Source organism: Anas acuta, chromosome 3, assembly GCF_963932015.1.
Source record: "Anas acuta chromosome 3, bAnaAcu1.1, whole genome shotgun sequence".
Taxonomy (NCBI): domain Eukaryota; kingdom Metazoa; phylum Chordata; class Aves; order Anseriformes; family Anatidae; genus Anas; species Anas acuta.
In genome coordinates, this window is record NC_088981.1 from 48893717 (window position 1) to 48912492 (window position 18776).

The 18776-nt window shown below is 38.9% G+C and overlaps 1 protein-coding gene across 8 annotated transcripts in view; it reads left to right on the plus strand.

Moving 5' to 3' along the window:
- The window catches only part of UTRN (utrophin), a 367449-nt gene that overhangs the window by 147681 nt on the left and 200992 nt on the right, over nucleotides 1–18776 (plus strand). For 7 of the 8 annotated variants that reach the window (XM_068677000.1, XM_068677005.1, XM_068677001.1 and 4 more), the window contains 4 exons: nucleotides 35–152; nucleotides 4093–4298; nucleotides 5302–5456; nucleotides 10791–10980. In XM_068677000.1, the coding sequence (XP_068533101.1) occupies nucleotides 35–152; nucleotides 4093–4298; nucleotides 5302–5456; nucleotides 10791–10980 (669 nt within the window). Of the gene's footprint in view, nucleotides 1–34; nucleotides 153–4092; nucleotides 4299–5301; nucleotides 5457–10790; nucleotides 10981–15858; nucleotides 16018–18776 lie in introns of those variants that run through there. The other variant, XM_068677006.1, reaches the window with a different exon arrangement.

Consider the following 18776-nt stretch of genomic DNA (forward strand, 5'->3'; position numbering starts at 1 on the left):
AAAAATAAATAAATTGTATCCTAATTCTCAACAGATAACAAAAGCAGATTTGGACCAGCGGCACCCTCAGCTTGATTCTGTTTTTACATTGGCTCAAAATTTGAAAAATAAAACTTCCAGTTCAGACATCAGAACAGTGATCACAGAAAAACGTAAGTTCCTCCATTCTGTGTTTGCAAATACAGTGTTTCTGTGACAGTAAAATAATCTTCATATCTTTCTACTAAGCTTTTAATTTTGATCCTAGTTGAAGTTGTCTTCTGTAAAACACCTGAAAACTTAGATATTAAATAGCTTCAATATAACAGTCTACTGAAAATTCTTGGAGGAAGGATGGCTACTTTTTTCTTGACTAGCAATTTTTTTTTGAGGTATAAGTGTAAATATGTGTGTTGGGTCTGTCTGAGCTGGAGTCACCTTTTCCCTGCAGCAGCCCACACGGTGCTGTGCTCTGCACTCGTAGCTGGAACAGCACTGATATCACTCCAGTGTTGTGTCTATTGCTGCGTAGTGCTGGCACAGCATTAGGACTCCTTCCAAGCCCCCAAGAGCCAGCAGGCTGGGGGTGGGCAAGTGATGGGGAGGGGACACTGCCGGGGCAGCTGACCTATACCAACCAAAGGGATATTCCATAACACCTGATGTCACACTCAGCAATAAAAGGGGGGGCTCTCATGAGGGAGGGGGCTGTTCCTCCTGAACAACCACTACGCGTTTGAGGCCCTGCTTCCCAGGACGTGGCAGAACACTGCTCATTGATGGGAAGTAGAGAATAAATTTTTTCCCTCTCTCTGTGCTTCCACGCGGACTGATTGTTTCTTTTTTTTCCTTCCCATTCCCTTTCTCTTTAATTAAACCTTTCTCATCTCAAACCTCGAGTTCTCTGTGTTGTATTTTCTCCCCCTTCCTCTTTGAGGAGAGGGGGAGTGAGAGAGCGGTTGTGGTGGAGCTCAGCTGCCCACCTGAGTAAAACCACCACAATATGTTTGCTGGGATTTAAAAATATCTTATGAAAAACTTGGGTTACTTGACAGACAGATCCAGGGATAAGGATTTTTTATTTCCTCATATAAAGGAGATAATAATGTATTTATTTTTACTGCGCTATGATACACTAGACAGTTAGTACAAAGCATGCATATGTTGTCTTAAGAGACTAACGTTGGGCTGAGCGTCAGTAGAGCTTTTAAGTCACTGATACGTACTTTAAAAAAAAAAAAACATACTGTGAAAATTTCTTTTACTGGTACTTAACAGAAGGAAAACATAACTGACACAATTAGAAACCAAGGGACAGCATATTCTTGGAACTCCTAAGGCGTTGTCAGTTGCTAAGATTAGAGAATTCATGCAGCAGGAAATATCACAGAAGAAACGAGAATCTATGGAACAATGGAAATATGTATTTCCCCATCTTCTTTTTTTTCTGCAAAGTAATTTTTCTTTGCTACATTTACATGAATTTCTTTGGTGTCCATAGAGCTTGCTGAAGATAATATTGGGCTCACAAAGCCAACATAGTTTCAGGTGGAAACTCAGGGGAGAATAGCAGCTGTTGTAATCCAGTGGAGTCAATCAACAAGGAGAGATCTGGTCAGTTGCAAAACATTCTTGGTTCTTCATGAAAGGTGAATGAGGAATAAAGTGACTGTATTTTAAAAACTTACGTTGTGCTTCCTGATAGTCATGGACATCCAAGTTGGAAGCAGAGAAGCTGTGTATACTGCCATGAACGAAGCTTCCAATAGCTACTCCAGATGTATGTGAAGATTTTGTTACCTGTTATGAAGCACGAAAGAACTGAAGGTTTCTTTATGCTTGCAAAGAGTGATTTTGTTACAAGAGCTTAGTAGCAGTTTGCTTCACTCTGAAGAAAAGTGAAGATCGGGATTGTTTTATGCACCTTATTTAAATTCTGAGGGGAATATACAAATTCCATAAACTCCCGTGAATCTGCTATGTGTCATTAGATGAAGCCTAACTACTCTAATATCTGGGAGCACAGACATAGAAAAGTTTCCTGCCCTGGAACTTCCTTCCCAGTAACTGCGTAGTCATAGGGAATTAAAAGTAACATCTAATCAGGAATTATTTCACACTTTGAAACCATAGGCAGATCCTTGAGGCTATGAAGAATTTCAGTTTCTGTCCTGTTTTGGTGGAGAATGAAGAGAACGGAAATATGTCAACAGCAGATAATTCTGTTAGGAACTCTGAGTGGATAAGAGTTTAAATCCAGGCAGAGAGGGTGAGGTTAACCTGTCCATACATAAGCAAAAATTTGTAACACAAATCAAGAAATATTTATTCTCTACTAATAACGTGGTAGAACTATCAAATATGTACCCACTTCAACCCAGTTGCTATTGTAGACAGTTGTTTTTCAGGGATATTTTTCCTTCCAGCTTTGTGGGGGACAGCCTAAATGCTTAGGAGACTTTTCTATACAGTTCATCAGCCAGCATGCATTGTTATACCCTTTTTTCACTCCTGCTGTTTTTGCTTTTGCTGTTTTGGTGAAATCGAGATCTTTCCCAGCAGCTGAATGTTTCCTTTGAACATACTCTTTATCCAACGCAGTAACAAATTTAATTAAAAAAAAATATATGTGTATGCATGTGTGTATGTATTTATTTGCTGTAGGGGGGTACTGAGGCTTTCTTCTGAGTTCTCATTCAGTTCACCATGACCCACATCATGCTTGAAAATTATAGTCACTTTGACAAAGGGGCTTCACGACCACAGTCTAAGAGCTCTGTGAGGATAAACGGAATATTGTTGAATGTATTTCTTAAAGACATCTTCTCAGGCAACTCTAATGTCCTTGGATGTTTGTAAAAAGTTTAAAGTAAAAAAAAAAAAAAAAAATCTAAAAAAATATAAAGGTCAAAGTTCTCTTAAGTGGTTTACACAGCCCTTGGCATTTTTACTTCATGGAGAGTTAAAGCAGCTTCATGGAGGAATAAAGTGACCTGAGTATCAACTATGTATGTTTTCTAATAAAGTAAAATGACGTACTTACTGGTAGGATAATTACATTTGATACATTGTGTATTGCCTACCTGTGGCTGCTGAGAATACAAATGTTCCCAACGAAAAAACCCCAAGCTGGCTTTGTTTGCTTTTTTTACATTTGTTTTTTTTTATTCTAGTTCAGTTGGTACAACACATTGCTACTAACTGTCATGTCAGGTAATAGGGAAGACCTACGTCCACCTCTGTAGACTCTCAAGTGATACAATTTTTTTTATTGGTCTGTAGGTATTAAGAAAAAAAAATAGGATGCTATTCATTTCTTTCTGTCAGTTGGACTTCCTGCTTTCCCTGACACTATTTCTTTTTGTTCTAGGCTTTCATCACGTTTTCTTTTTCACACTTTGTTTATTGAAGGTTAAAGCTTATTTATTGATTGTCTAATGTAACTCTGTTCATTGAGACAGGAACGTGATACTTGAAGGAAATGGGGTATGATCAATAACTTCTCTGTTGTGTAATCTACATAAGCCTGTAAAAACCTGTGGTGGAATGAAAGTGCTTAAGTGGGTTGTTACTGGAGAGTTCCTACATTAGCCACTGTTCTGTAGTGCAGGGGCCAGTAGACTACATCCAACAAGCATGCTGGTCAGTAAAGCTTAGTTCACTTTGTATAAGCTGCCCAGATCTAAACAAGATTTGTTTGTTTGTACTGGTTGAAGTTGTGAGTGCACGAGGGTGACTTACTGGCACAGCCCTCCCTCTGCCCTGGTGCTCCCTTGGGGCCCTGCTGGTGGCATCTCTGCAGCTCAGCAGAACTGCTTCCCATGCTGTGTTTGTAAAAATGAAGCCTTTGAAGTCTTCCAGAAATAGTAGTTGTTGCTTTTATACTGACCTGCTTAAACAAGAGGGAGACAAACACCTGCATTTTCTGTTTGCTTGTGTGAACGTGCGTATTACGTGAGGAACTAAAATACAGCATGTTGAAAGGACTGTACTTGAGAATGAGTTACTTTACTGCCTTTTGTCCTGAGAACTAGAATCCTTTTGTCCTGAGAGTAGTTACGGCTATGCAGTTGGTTGCCCCAAGTTTTTGATTTTCTGTGTTGTTGCCTGCAGTGGAGAAGGTAAAGAACCAGTGGGACAATACCCAGCATGGCGTGGAGGTGCGGCAGCAGCAGCTGAAGTACATGCTGACAGACAGCATCCAGTGGGATGAGCAGAGGAAAGAAATGGAGCATCTCATGGAGCAGTGTGAGATCCGTCTGCGTATGCTCATGCAGGCCCCTAAAGAGGTGCTTGCCAAACAGATTGCAGATAACAAGGTAAGGCCATCCTACAGGTGTTTTCTTCTTCCCCTCTCTGCCCCCATCAGACTCCTCATTCTATGTGAATAGACTGAATCCTATGCTGTTGGATTCATTTGATGACTGAATGTCAGATTTAGTTGTAAGACTGATGTGGCAGTTCTGTCTTTTTGAGCATGATATGTTCTAAATTGTTTCTGTTTCTTTTTTTAATCAGACTTCCTGAGAATTGCTTTCTGGAGGGGAACAGGTGGCATGTATGCATGGATGTCTTTTTATAAGTGTAGTTGAAATGAGTACAGTATAGCATCAAATAAATGATTTTTCACATTCACATTGGTGGAAGTTTAATTATACAGCCACAAAATGTAGCATGTATTATTCCATAGAAACCCATTAACAATAGTTTAGTAAATCCAATAATGGACCAATTAATTTAAAATTATTCTGAATTTCACTTCTGATGGGTGCCAAGCATATTCAACTCTTTTTTTTATTTTTCCCCACCTGAATCCCATGTAATCTTTGCTGCTTTTCATATCACAGCAAACCTGCTGTGATAAATCAATAACTCTGATGTCCTTTGTCCTGATGGCTGTCTGAAAAAAGACAGGCTGTAGGTGGCTTAGGATGAGGACTAAAGAGACAAATCATTGAGGAGAGGGCTCTTATCAGTACACTACTTGGAACAGACTTTACTAGATTTCTAAAATGTGTGTATACATAGATGCATTCATGAAGGGACAATGTAGGGAGGGGTTTTCTAGCCTTTTATGGTTCTAACAAATACCATTTTTTCTCATTTATTTGTGTTTTGGTTCATTATCAGTGACACTCATCATTGACATTTATTGTCTAATAGATTTTCTTTTTAAAAGGAACTTTATTCTAGAAAAAATGTACATTTGTTGTTTAAAAAAGGCAAAAAAAAAACCAGGATTTTGTAATGATAAAATGCATAATATGAAAAATAATCTGATTTCAGTTTTGCTTGATGTCTTATTCTGCAATTGCCTTTTAGCTGTTAATACAGGACTTGCATAGAGGTGATATCACAGTAGCTGCATTCAATGATCTTTCAAACAAACTTCTTCGGGAGTATCGTGATGATGACACGAGGAGGGTGAAGGAAACCACTGACCAAATGAACAATTGCTGGGTTAATCTGAACCAAAGGTAATTGCAAGGTGTCGCTATATTTGTTGCTGTTTGTCTTAAATTTGTATGTGTATCACTTACATGTATTGCAGTCTCTTCTCTGTTCACTTAACTTTACAGCAGCACTTCTCACTACTATGGTTATTTAATCAATTGTAGTGAAGCTGAATTTTGAAGATGAAAATTCCCATGGTTTGCCATGGAAGGCTTCTGTATGACTTCTAATTCCCTGTTAAATAAAAGGGGGTGGGGGGGGGTTACATTTTCTTATGTTTGGCCTCAGGTTTGCCTGTGGCTACTTTTCTCTGAAGGTCTTTGAGCAATTCTTCCTGTTCCTTGATGCTGTTATGCGCTATGTATTTGTAGTTTGTTCCTGTGCTTTCTTTTCATAAGGCAGTAAGTATTCAGCTCTGCCTTCTAATGCTTCTACCCAATGGTCATTGTAGGCCATGTTTCATCTAACAAACTTTTTGTGAACAGGGCTGTGCTTTGGTTTTCTGAGAACGATGCGCCTGACACTCCCATCTAGAAAACATTTAACTATAGGAACTGAGACTTACTTGAAACTTGCTTCTTCTTATTCATTCTCTATTAATACATATTTGCAAAGAAGTATTCCAGGTCTTTTTCTGAAAACGTGGTCCTATTTATTTTCCTATGCATATTTTTTATTTTGTGTGTGTGTGTGTGCAAGGTAATCTACTTATTGCAAAAAATCTTTTTTATAAACATTTTTAGACAATTAATATTAGGCTACTATCTGATTCAATGCCAGCAGCTTTAAAGGACAACATGCCTTGTGGTTAGAGGAACAGGAGAGAATTGATACTATGTATATGGGAGTAGGGTAAATGGCAACCAGAGTCTATACATATGCTTGTATATATGTGAATGCAGAAGGGGAAACTGCCTTTGTAATGACATGTCAATTAGGTGAACAAGTCCTAGGTAATAAAGCCTCTGTAGTTGATAATATATCCTGGGGAGTGAGGGGAGGAGAACTTTATAGTGGCAAGCAGTAGGATTCACAGGTAATTAAGGAAGCAGAGTAGAATGCTTTGTTATCCTCCCTTGGAGGACAATGGTATTTTTGTAGTTTTCTGCTTCTGATGTCACAAGTTTTATATGAGTTTCCTGGTTATTTCCATAGAGAGATAAAATTCAGTACAGACAAAAATTTATATGGCTCATTCTGTGTGATCATTTGAGAGAGAATAAGAATTTATTAATCTCTACATGTTTTGATGTCTAAGATAAGATTTTCAAGTGACTAAAACATTTCATAATTATTCAATCTGATGTGGACATCTTTTCACAGTTTTTTTTTTTTTTTTTCATCTAACAAACTTTTTGTGAACAGGGCTGTGCTTTGGTTTTCTTTTGGTTTTCTTTTTTTTTTTTTTTAAAAAAAAAAAAAAAAGGCAAGCAAACAAAAAAAATCTAGTGCATGGTGGGAAAGGCTTTGGCATATGTCAAAACTTCCTTGGCTTTTTACTTGCTGAACTATGTCATGGTGATGAGGTCATCTCCTGAAATGACCCTTTCTGACCATTCGTTTGCATTAAGATTGGGGTCTGCAGCATGTTTACCATCAGATTCTCCCTCTATGCCTCAGTAGATGAATAATTTTTCAAACAAAAAATGCCATTATCTTCATCTGAATCTACCATGAAGGCATCTGGGGATAGGGATGCAATTAGAGAGTGATGAGAAACAGCTCCTGGCTGGATTAGCAGAACCAGTAGACTACAACTCTATAGCAGACTCATTCAAATTCAAACTTTGCAGAGTTTTGGCTAGAACTAGCATAAAACTATCCGCCTGTGTCAGAGCAGGTGATAAGAAAGAAGAGCTCCTAACTGGAAGCCTCTAATTATTTTTGAATCTGCTTGAAGTCTGGAATAATAAGCAATTGCATTCTGTTGTGTGTAACTGAAGCTCGACTCTTACCACTGGGGCTACTCTTTTGCAGTCTGCAGCCTTAGGAGATGGGTATCTGCTTTTCTGCTTTGTTTCTTAAGTAGGGGCAGAACATCCAGGAGAAATTGGGAAGCCAGTGGGTAGCCAGAGCATGGAGCTGCTCACTGTAACCCTGTGGAGCAGAGTAGAAGGGGAGAATGTGCAGTGAAAGCACCTTTTCAGGGGAATGAAGGTTTTTATCTTTGCCTTTAAAGGCAATAAACAAAAATACTGGTGAGCCTTGAGCGCTGAGGATGGCTGCATGTGAAAGGTGTTGGGACAGACAGGGACTGTACCTGGAGCGTAAGCATAGATCTGTATTTACAGCATACTGCTTTAAAATGCCAGCTGTGGCAATACCTGTACCTGGAGGCTGCAGAAGGGGTCTTTAGTAGCGTCACCTGGGATAATCGGTCCTGAGCAGCACCTTGAGAATGCTCTCAGGAGGGCTAGCCATGGAATGCAAAGTCGAAGGAAGAAGGTCAGCATTAAGAGGTTGGAGCTCCCCAGCTCAATGTTTTGTAAATCGAATAGTCTGTCCAGTGGCTATTTATTTTCTGTTCTTGATATTGCAGGGTGAAAGCGTAGTAGTTCTATGCACTTCTGCTGCCTCGGTAGCAGCTTGTAGTTGATGTCTAGACTGTCTCAGGTGTTCTTCCCTGACTTTCTTTTGATCATACACTTGCATGCATTGAAGACTTTTAGTTTAAATCTGAAAAAATAATTGGGTGGAACAGAAACCTGAAATGGTGCTATGAAAGCTTAAATGCTACAGGTACAATTATTATATTTTTTTTTTCTTGGCCATGTCTTTGCTAATAGAATTTACGTAGACCTTCTTCACTATCAATGAATTAAATAAAGTCAGTTGCAGTTGTACAGAGTTCTGTAGGCTTTCCTCACGTTTAATTCTTGCGTCCTGGAACGACTGTCTTTTTGAGACTGTTCTAATCATATTAGAATTCTTGGAGAACCTGCATCATCTTTTTGGCTAGGGGAATAGTTAATAGCATTATAGAATTCTCCACCAACTTCTATATTATGTTTGAGGTCTTTGTTGGAATGAAATGAAAGTATTTTGGGTCTGCTCGTAAAACTGTTGCTCACTTCTGATATGTAAGTCCTCTTTAAAAGCTCCCATGTAATCTTAGAACATTAATTGTAAATCCATTGATTTATGCTGCTGGAATGCATATTTAGTGTAAGGAATGATTTTCAGCTTTAATTCACATATCATGACAGCACTGGGACTGTAATAATAGGATTTTTTTTCCCTTTAATTTCAACCAAGCAGAAAGTTTGAGGAATTAAAACTTTGGACTGAAGATGACATTCTTCAATGAATGTTATTAGCTACAAAGTTCAGGTTGTCTCAATTCCCATCTAGAACATCAGTACTTAGACTTAGAGATCTGGGTCACTTACAGTGTTTCATCCTTCGGGGCTTTTCTCTTTCTTTGAAGGTCACCTTTATTATCAGTCCATGCTTCCTGTTGTAACTCCTGTTCTGACACCTTTGGCCTTAACCCCCTGCCAGGGAAGAAAATCCCTGCAGAGGGAGAGGGTTTTGAAGTCAGAGCTCATAAGTGCTTTTACTTTACGTTTTTCTCACAGTTCTTTGGTGTGTTCTAATTTTTGAGCTGATGCTTATTATTTTTTCTAGGCAATATATTTATCAGATGTTTGGTCATCCCTGGCATGCTGTTTAGTATTTTTCCTCAAGAGTTGGCAGAGCATGGCAAAGCTTCAGTTCAGAAGCGAGAATGAAGACTTTTTGCCCCAGTACTCATTTGCTAGTAGCCAGACTTGGGGAGGCATGAAGTCAGGAATGATTCACAAAATCTCATTTTGAATAAAGCAATTGTTAACAAGTGACGTAAGACCTAAGCTCCTAGTGCTGAGGATGTGACTTATCTTACTGCAGGTAGTCTAGAAAATTCAGTTGGTTATGCTAATATTTAGGATCATAAGCCTGGTAGAACGGAGTTTGCATCAGATGTTCTTACTGCCCTTGAAGGAAAATAAGTTTTCCTTGCATCTGTTCTTTCTGATGTGCTGGAGTACCTGCTTTGAAACTTCATCCTGAATAGTACCAAACATCTGCAGCTTCTTTAAAAAGAATATTTTAACTAGTGTTGGATTTCAGGATTCTAAACATAGCGATTCTGTAATACTGTTGAGCAGGACTGTTTCCACACAGTGTGGCAAGGAGGAAAGAAAGCCTAGAGAAACTAGGAGGAGGCAGAATACACCTGTGTTTGGTGGGCTTTTCTAGAGAAAGTTTTTCACCTAATGCAAAAATATCAAACAATGAGTGTTTTGACCTTGTCTTGCTTGAAATGTTTCACTTTACCCTTGAAATCTGATAACATGATTGATGTTTGATGTGGAAATAAAAATCAAACTTCCTGCTTAGATAGCAGAAGTATGCTAGGTTGTAGCCCTGGTAAGGATCTCTGTACACGGTGCTGGTAGGAGTTTGTTTCTTTTGTCCTCAGTGTGGGAGAAGGGATGCTGTGGAATAACTGCCTCAAATGGGTGAAATTCAGCTTGTCACGCTTCAAGAAACTTTGTTAATCAGAGCTTCTAAAATTGCTGACTATTGCAGTTTTCAATCTGAGTTTCATTTCAACGAAACAGTTCTGTTACGCAGCCATACAATCTGATCTTTTTTTAGGGGATCTGTTGAAGTTGCTTACCAATAATCAAATTGAACAAATTCCTTAGATCTGAAAAAATCCTATTATAAACAAAAAAATTCTGTTTGTAGAACTGGAGATCTTTCGGATAAGTTAAAAGTTTGGACACCCCTCGGTCGGTCTTTTATTTAAGCATGTTTGGTAGGGGTTGACCGTTACGAGGGTAATGTATTACTCTGAGTCATAGTGTCAGAAGTCTTGCCTTTTAGCAGAGAGAGCTAGGTATTTGGCTTTCCACCCCTCAGCACTTTAACTCTTGCAGTAGACACTAATTGAGGGGCGTGTTTCTGTTCGCCACAGAAGAAAATTCCCCCAAGCCCTCAGTGTTTCTACACCGTGTGATTTTTGTTGATGAGGAAAAGCATTTGCACTTCTCAGGCATGGCAATAAATTCTACTGGTTGGGGTAGCATAAGCCTGCAATGATAATGCTCAAAAAGGAGATAGAATGCATGTGGAAGAAATGAAGCTTTCAAAGTGCTGTGAGATACAAAACAAGTTCAAAACATCTGTTCATAGTCATAAGGACCAGAATCATATCAAATAAAATGAACGGAGGTATAAATAATAATAAAACAAGCTGCTGCAGATGTATAGATTCTTCATAAAGAGAAGTTTCACGTTATCTTTTAGTAGTTTCATTTTGATGTGTATAATACTGGGGGAACATCTGACGCCTGTTGTCTTGTTTTCAGAGCCGTTGATAGGCAAAATTTCTTGGAGACAGAGCTGAAGATGGTGCAGGCCTCGCACAAGGATCTGGAAAGCCTCCTCAAGTGGCTTCAAGAGGCAGAGACGACAGTCAATGTTCTCGCAGACGCATCCCAGCGTGAGAACACTGCTCAGGACAGTGCCTGCGTAAGGGAACTCAGAAAGCAGATGCAGGTGAGAAACTAAATAACAATGCTGTTATTTGTGCTTTTCCTTAATGGCAAGTGCTATAAAGGAAAGCTAGTTTCACCTACTGGAGAGGGGAAACTGGCCTATTGGAAGGTTTTTAAAAACAGTATCTTAGAAGTCAAGTGTGTGAAGGAAGCAGATTTTTTTTCTCTAAGGCTTGAAATGCTTATTTTGAGAACATCTGTGGCACTCAGGGCTCTTAAATGTCCTTGGATGGTGACTGTATTCAGGAAGTGTGGGAGGGAGAAGGCGTAGGAGGAAGAGAAAGGAGATGGGTTCAGCCTTCATTAAGGGTACAATGTATTGAGGGAAAACAGGAATAAAAAGTGGAGACCTGACAGCTTTTCTTAATATTATTGTATTTGGGCCTGTGTTGGGAAAAAAAATGAGCATCACAGTATTTTCTGCTTCTGTGAAGCATGAATTTCTGTTATCCTGTCTACCTGATATGAACACTTTTGTGTGTCATCTCTCTTCTGATGAATGTTTTAATATTTTTTTTTTCCTTCAATTAGTTTTCCTTATTTAGCACAGATATTTTGGCATACACAAAACTGGGAGGCTAGACCAGCTATGAAATCCCATGCTCTGGGTTTGGAGTAGTATATTCTGTGGTGTAAATTCATGGAGTTTGAACAGTTCATAGTAGGGGAAAAAAAAAAGAAGCTGTTGCTACCAGTAGTGCTCTTAATCTGAACATAGCTGCACTGAAATTAAGTGAAACAAGACAATTTAAAGTATCTTCTAGAAAACTACTCACTGTACTCATAAAGAAGAGAACGGTATATTGTGGAGGCTTGTGTCTGTGGAAGATGACATGTCAATCAACAAGGTTTATATGATTATGGTCAGTTGGGGAACTCATCTGTAGAGATGTCTCTCTGACACCAAGATAAAGCTGTTATTTTGCAATTTATTGTTGTCTATATACAGCTGTGAAGTACCCTGCTCATGGAAGATTGTTCACTCTCCTTTGTTGTGCTTGGTTAAGATTGCTGGAGTAGTTTCATGTGAGGGGAGTAGTGCTGGACGAGCCTGCCTGCTGTGTGGGCAGGTCCATAACCAGCTCTTGATCTGTGCCCCTTGTCCTGGCTTGTGACCACTGGCAGGTTACAAGGCAGATGGAGGTGCTTGGGCATGGCCTCCGTTTCTTCAACATCCTCCTAGCTGATGTTATCTGCCCTTGTCTATGACTGTATGCTTCTGTTCACTGTGCAGATGAAGTATACCCAACCTAGCCATAGCTTTACATAGGATTTTGAGCTTTTTTCTACTACCGAGGGCAGTTAAGAAGAGCGCACATCAAAGACTGTTGTAGCGTAATGGCTTCTGAAATGATCTCGCTCCCTCTAGTAATTTTCAATGTCACATTAAATATAACTGAAACATTGACCTCATGTCACTGGTAAACACTCCAAAATCAACATGTCTGTTTTTAAATATTTGTTGAAATGAACTCTTAACATAAAACGAAGATGTAACTTCTTGCTACTGCAAGGTATGCCTTATAAAATAAATAAATCAAGCCCTCTCCCTTCCAAGTTCTTAAGGTTAATATCTGGTTAAACAAAGATCATTTCCTGTTCTTCCTCCTGTTGAGTGGGTATAAAATAACATTGTTCTCTTTGTAGTTTGCTGAATATGAGAAGAAGCGTTTCTTCTGAGTGGTTATAAGAGTGCAGGACTTGTAACTTTCTCTGTTCTATGTGAAGATGCCTCTGCCCCCAGGACCTATGCACTGAGTTAAAGTTCATTGTGAGCTTAGAGTATGATAAATTGTAGGTGAAATACATACTGAAAGCAGACAAAATATGATTTTTTTTCCAGTTATAAGTCATGCATTTTCAAAATTAGATCATCTGCTAAACTAGAGTGTGTGTGGAGCAGTGGGGGTTGGAACTGTCTTACATTACATTGTAGGGGTAACTTATTTGGCTGCAGCTCATCACTCAGTAGTGGAGTCGGTGATCTGGGGACTGTTGAAGCCTTCTTCTGACTTCCATTACAACAATACTGCACAAATAATCCCAGCTTTGAGCGAGGCTGGAGGCAATGATTTTTTTTTTTGAAAGGGAGGAAGCTCAGTTATAGCATCACTCTTTTTAATTAATCTGAAAGAGGTTAAAACCTAATTTGAAGCAAGATGCTGAAAATGAGCTAAGAAATAGAAATAACACTGGGACAATGTGAATGAAAGCCTGTGCCTACTGTTGTGAAGGTGTTCAAACTAACTTGTTTTATTGTCACGTTGGTTTTAACTTATATCATCTGTGCTTGTCTCATTATGATTTAAACTTGTACATGTATGTTAGCTGGAAAGGAAAAAAAGCAGAACCGAAACAATAGAGCAGGTGTGGTCTGTGGATACTTCTATGAAGAGTTGTGAGCCCCTGCACACTTATTTCTGAATGCTTCAGTGTTTTGGGGCCTGTGCTGCTTCATAGGTTTCTTAATAACCTTTTTTATTTTTTTATTTTTTTATTTTTTTTTTTTTTAGCAGCGTATCAGCTAATGATGCTAGGCTAGAGCTGGAAAGCTAAAGTAACAGACTTGTAGTGATGGAGGAGAGCAGGAGGTGTAAGGCAGAAGCAAGACAGAATGGGGGAGTAGTTGTAAATTTCGAAAACCAGAGCTGAATGAACACTCAGTTACATCAAAATAATGGTGGCGGTGGTGCTGGGGGGATCAGAACTGGGACGTGACAGAACAAAACATGAAAAACAAGTTAGTGTAGACCGAAATACTGATTCATTTTTTTTAATAAATAACTTTCAGAATGAAAAGGTATGTTAACAGAATTGGATGGGAACAGTTTCTAAATCTGTCCTGCATGAAAAATCTGTGCCCAGCACTCATCTTCTCAGCTGGGAAGTGCCTGAGAAGAGGCGTACCAGCATGTAAAGTATGGGCGCTGAAGCTGTCAAGTTCCTAGGGTCCTGTGAACTTGTCAGACTTGATGCTGCCTTCAGCTGGTGCCTCTACACTGTGCTGGCTGATGTGCTTGCAGTGCGTTGTACGTGTTCATGTGGCAATGTACGCAGTACAAAATACAGTTACTTGTAATAAATAGTGTCTTTAGATTCCAAATTGAGACAAAAATGTGATATGCTTTGAAACATGATATGCTTTGAATTTACAGTAATTTAACTTAAGAGTAAACAGATGAATTACATTTAGATCTATATTCAACTGAAACTATTTAATAAAGCCTACAGTAAGAATTATCACATTCTTTGTATAGTTTAATATCTATCTATCTTGTAGAAAAAAGTTGTTGTTTTTTATTTTTATGATTTTTTTTTATCATTTCTTATCTCAGCTCCCTCTACCTTCCTATCTGTCCAGAAAGACTGATGTTACAGATCTGTTAACCCCAAAAGAGGGGAGAGACAGTCAAAGCCCCAGGCTGAGAATACACATAATTTCCTATTCTTCTTGATACATGTTGATGTAACTTACTCTGGGGGAATTTTTTTCATTAATTGAATTTTTGGTTTTATTACAGAGAGCGTGTGTCAGACTTGGTGTTGATTTCTTAATTTATTTTCCCTTTTGGATCTTGTTTGGTAGAAACTATATCAATGCACATAGTAGTTTGTGGTGAATACTTACTTCCTGAGGAAACTGTGCTTTCTAGATGGCATGGTTTTGATCAGTCTTCCCTGATACTGTAGTACCTGATCTGTGTTGAGGCAGTCATCCTCTGCTTACTCTCTGTTCTGCCACCCGCGGTGTCAGTGATGGCTTTCCCTGAGTGTTTGCCCCAGCAGCCCCTCCAGCACAGATGTAAACAGCTGGATCGTAGCACCTCTGGAAGGAGGAAGGCAATTGTGCCTCTGGTTGTGCTGCAGAGTCGCCACACCTCAGGGCACACTGACTGTATTGCACAGGGAGTGCCTTGCTGGTAGCAAAACACTTCCATGCTCTGGGATGTCCTGGTGCCATCCTTAAATGGCTTAAATAATTCTGCTATGTCATGGGGAAAACATGAACATGGTGTTAGCTCTTTGAAGTCAAGGCTGGCTAGAAATGGGGTGGTGGCATGACCATATGCTTTCAGTTTGGCAAAACCCTTCTTTCTTGTCCTAATGAGCCGTTCAGGGAAAGACATAATTTGGAAACGGCTCCTGAAAACCATTCGTACTTTCTGATCTGAGTGAGAATCCTTTGAGATCTCTTTGACTAAATTAGCTCTAAGCGAGTTTTCCTAGTAGAGAGGTTTACCCCCTGCAGTTTTTCCTTTTGTATTGGATAATCTAGTTTTGAGAAGCACCCGTGTGATTTATTAGCCTTTAGCGTATGGCTGATATAATTAGGGCAGGTATCCCTCTGCTCCTCTCGGAAGATTTATAACACAGTCTGTTATTCACTCACTACAGCTCTGCCAGAGCTGCTGCGTTCAGTCTGAGAGCGAGAGCATCCTTTGCCAGAGTGAGGGAGCAAATGCTCAGTCTGCCGATCGAAAGCAGCTACCGAAGGAGAACAACCGTGGTGGTACACGGGAACTGTCTTCCTGAAGGAATTCCTTTTTTGTTTCCACAGCTTTCGTGCTTAAATTAATAACCTTTCCTGGCTATTTAGTGCACTTCTGAATGGTGGCAGATACTCGGCTGCTCAACAACTTCATTTACTCTCTGCACAGGCAGAGCTGAGCAATACCGGTTAGAAGGAGCCGTGAAGAATTTTATTTATTTTTTTTTTGCATTTGCTTCTTGTGGTTATTTTGTGAGAGAAACTTATGCTGTATCAACCTCCTTTGCCTTTGAAACGTATAAAGCCTGTAGCTCTCAAAGGCAATCCTGGAAGAGAGCATGCTCAGAAAGCTGGCAAATCATTGTCCAGTGACCGGGAGGAAATGATAGTTGCTCTTCATTTATAATGCAAATTCTGAGGTGTCTTCAGAAGTGTGGCAAACTTAAAATGATGGCTGTGGTGAGAACGTCTCTGCAGAAAGTTGTGGTGTTGTTGCATCGTTTACAGAGGATGGCAGTTTCTTCTCCACGTTACCAGAAGCTGTGTAAGGTAAGAAATGCAAGACCCGAATCTTGAGAGCATCTAATGCTTTTATCTCTTTTATCTTTTTTTATTTTTTTGAGATAAAAAGAAAAAAAGAGAATGAAATGAGTGTCAAAAGTACCTTAAGCTATATAGTGTGGTTTTAAAGCCTTCCATGTTCTCATGTGCAAGCTTTGTTAAAGAATGTTATTAAAAACAAAAAAGTGCTTGTCAATTAGTAATACAGTTAAGAAAAAAAGTGCTATGTTGTTTACCATTTGCGTGTCTGGAAGGAAACTTAATGTTCGGTTATCTTCTGTAAACTGCTAGCACATCTTTTCCAGAGGAGTTGGTTAATTCTTGATAAATGCAGTGATTTAACTCCAAGGTACCCATTATGTAGAGGAACTGCCTTATATAATAATAATGCCCAATGGTTTTGCTTCTGAGCTTAATTAAACTTTTCATCAGGAATGAGCTCAGCAGACTCATAATACATAATGTGCAGCTATGAAATTTTGACTTCACCTGCCAGTATTTATGGAGTTCTTTTGTGGGGGGAATACAAAGGGAAAGGAAAAGTTGCCCGAAAAGCATGTTGACCCAGACTGCCATTCACATTGGTATTTTTACCATTACCTGTTTTGGTGGCTGACTGCTTCCACTAGACTGTTTTCACATTTCATTGGTTTTGCACAGGTGCAGTAGTTGAGAACTTCAGTGCTGTGGTAATGATCTAAGCTACCTAGTAAAAATAAGTTTTTTAAGCATGTCAATCACTCACCAGATTAAAATAAAAAGATAAAAATCAACGGTGGTATGTGAAGTCAATGAGTGAATGCTGCCACGGTGTTTCTGCGAGGAGTGGTCGTACTGTGGTGTTCTGTTGGACTTCAGTGCAAGGATCCTGCTTTGTAACTTTGGCAAATACAAGATTGGAGGGGCCTTCAGCTGTGTACTGACATAACCATATATAAACTCTATTCATCTGCCTTTGAACTTGGTTTTTATTCTCTCTGCTTGTGATACTTTAAAGCTGCCTGTGTTTTTTGGTGAAAGTCTGTCCGAGATTGTTTGTACACAAAGTGGTACCAACGTGCACGAACAGACACAGGAAGCCCATTCTTGTTACAGTGATAAAGTAAAGCCATTGTAATTCATTGTGTTTGCTTCAATCCAAAATGCATTTTATGAGAAATGTGTTATGAGAAATATAAAATTTACATAAAGTAAAAGAGATCTCACCTTTAGGGTAGAGCTTGGAAGTACGAAGAGGATGTAATGCAGTGTCTGGTTCATAACAGTGAAGTTCACAGAAGTTGTGGCATGTGGGGAACAGCATGGCATTTTCAAATGGGTATTTCAGTGTGCTTTACAAAGCTGTAGAGGTGTATCTTCATTATGAAGACTGATAGAGAATAGTTTGTGTGCATACAAGCTATTGTAACAAGCACACCCGAGTTACTCTTGTCTATCACTGAAGAGCTCTGCTTGCTTTTGTGAATAATGCAACTTTTTATTTACTAATGTAAAGGCATGCTTTTTGATTGTCTTTTCATAAAGACTAGGAAAGTAAAAGTGTTTTAAAACCTGTTCAGTCACATTTTCACATGTAAACTTATTTATAACAACGTTTGTCAAACAAGAACTATTTAGTGACACTTGCAGTAGAAATTATTTGCTAATTGGAATGAGAGCCTAGTAAATGGTTGGAGACCTAACTTGAGTTTAAACCTACCCGAGGGGTAGCAAAATGCTTCTCAAAAGCTGTTCCTAAAGTATATTTTCTGATTCCATGAGCAAATGCCTCAGGCATTTTAGCGTAGCTAAATTACACATTGTATGTTTGTGTTTTTTTTTCCCCTCCCCTTAAAAAGTCCTGCTGCTGTTTTCTCAGGTGTCTTGTGAACAGCTTACCAAAAGTAGAATTGTTGTTGGTCTGTCTGTGGAGTTAAATCAGACACTGACTGGAGAAAAAGGACTGTTTTACAATCCCAGTCACTTCCAGCAGGTGTCAATGTAAGGCAGTGATATATGGGAGTCTGGTGATGGAAATGTTAATGCTTAAATGAAAAAATGCTACAGAAATTACAGATTAAAAGCAAACCTGACAGTGGGCCAGTAAGGATTTCTGGTAGTGTTCTATCTACTTCTGTCTTCGTCATTTCACAAGTTTTCATATGTTGTGTGAACTCTGTGGGTACACAAATACAGTTCAGTTCTGCCTAAGAGAAGTTATTTACTACAGAGGAAATGCCTTTTTGCTTCATAAACTAGTATCTAAATGTTTGATGCAAAGTGTCCTCTGAAGCTAACAGCATGTCAATGAAATAAACATTAAAAAAAGTGCCAATGAAATATTTAAGGCAAATTCTTGAAGTTAGTGTTTGTCTATTTTTAAGCACACTGTTTATAAGAGTAGACTTCTATAGGCTTTTTTATTAAACTACTGAATATATTCAAAATTGTTCCTTTCATTAGCAGATTCATATAATAGTAACTCTCAGCATTCATAGTCTTCATGTTGCAAATTTTGTAAGAGCAGGAACAGAAACAAACATTTTGGTGACAAGGCATTGCAGTATTTCTAAAAAGCAAGAAAGCCAGGGTTTAGGATATTACTACTTCAGCAGCTTTTCTTTCACTAATACCTTCATAACAAGGTAAGTTTTGGCAGATGTAACTTCTTTTCACTGGTAGTGATATTTGATTCTTTGACACTGAAATTAGTGCCGTATTTGTAGATTTGGATGCATGTTGTCAGGACAATACATAATCAGTTTTGC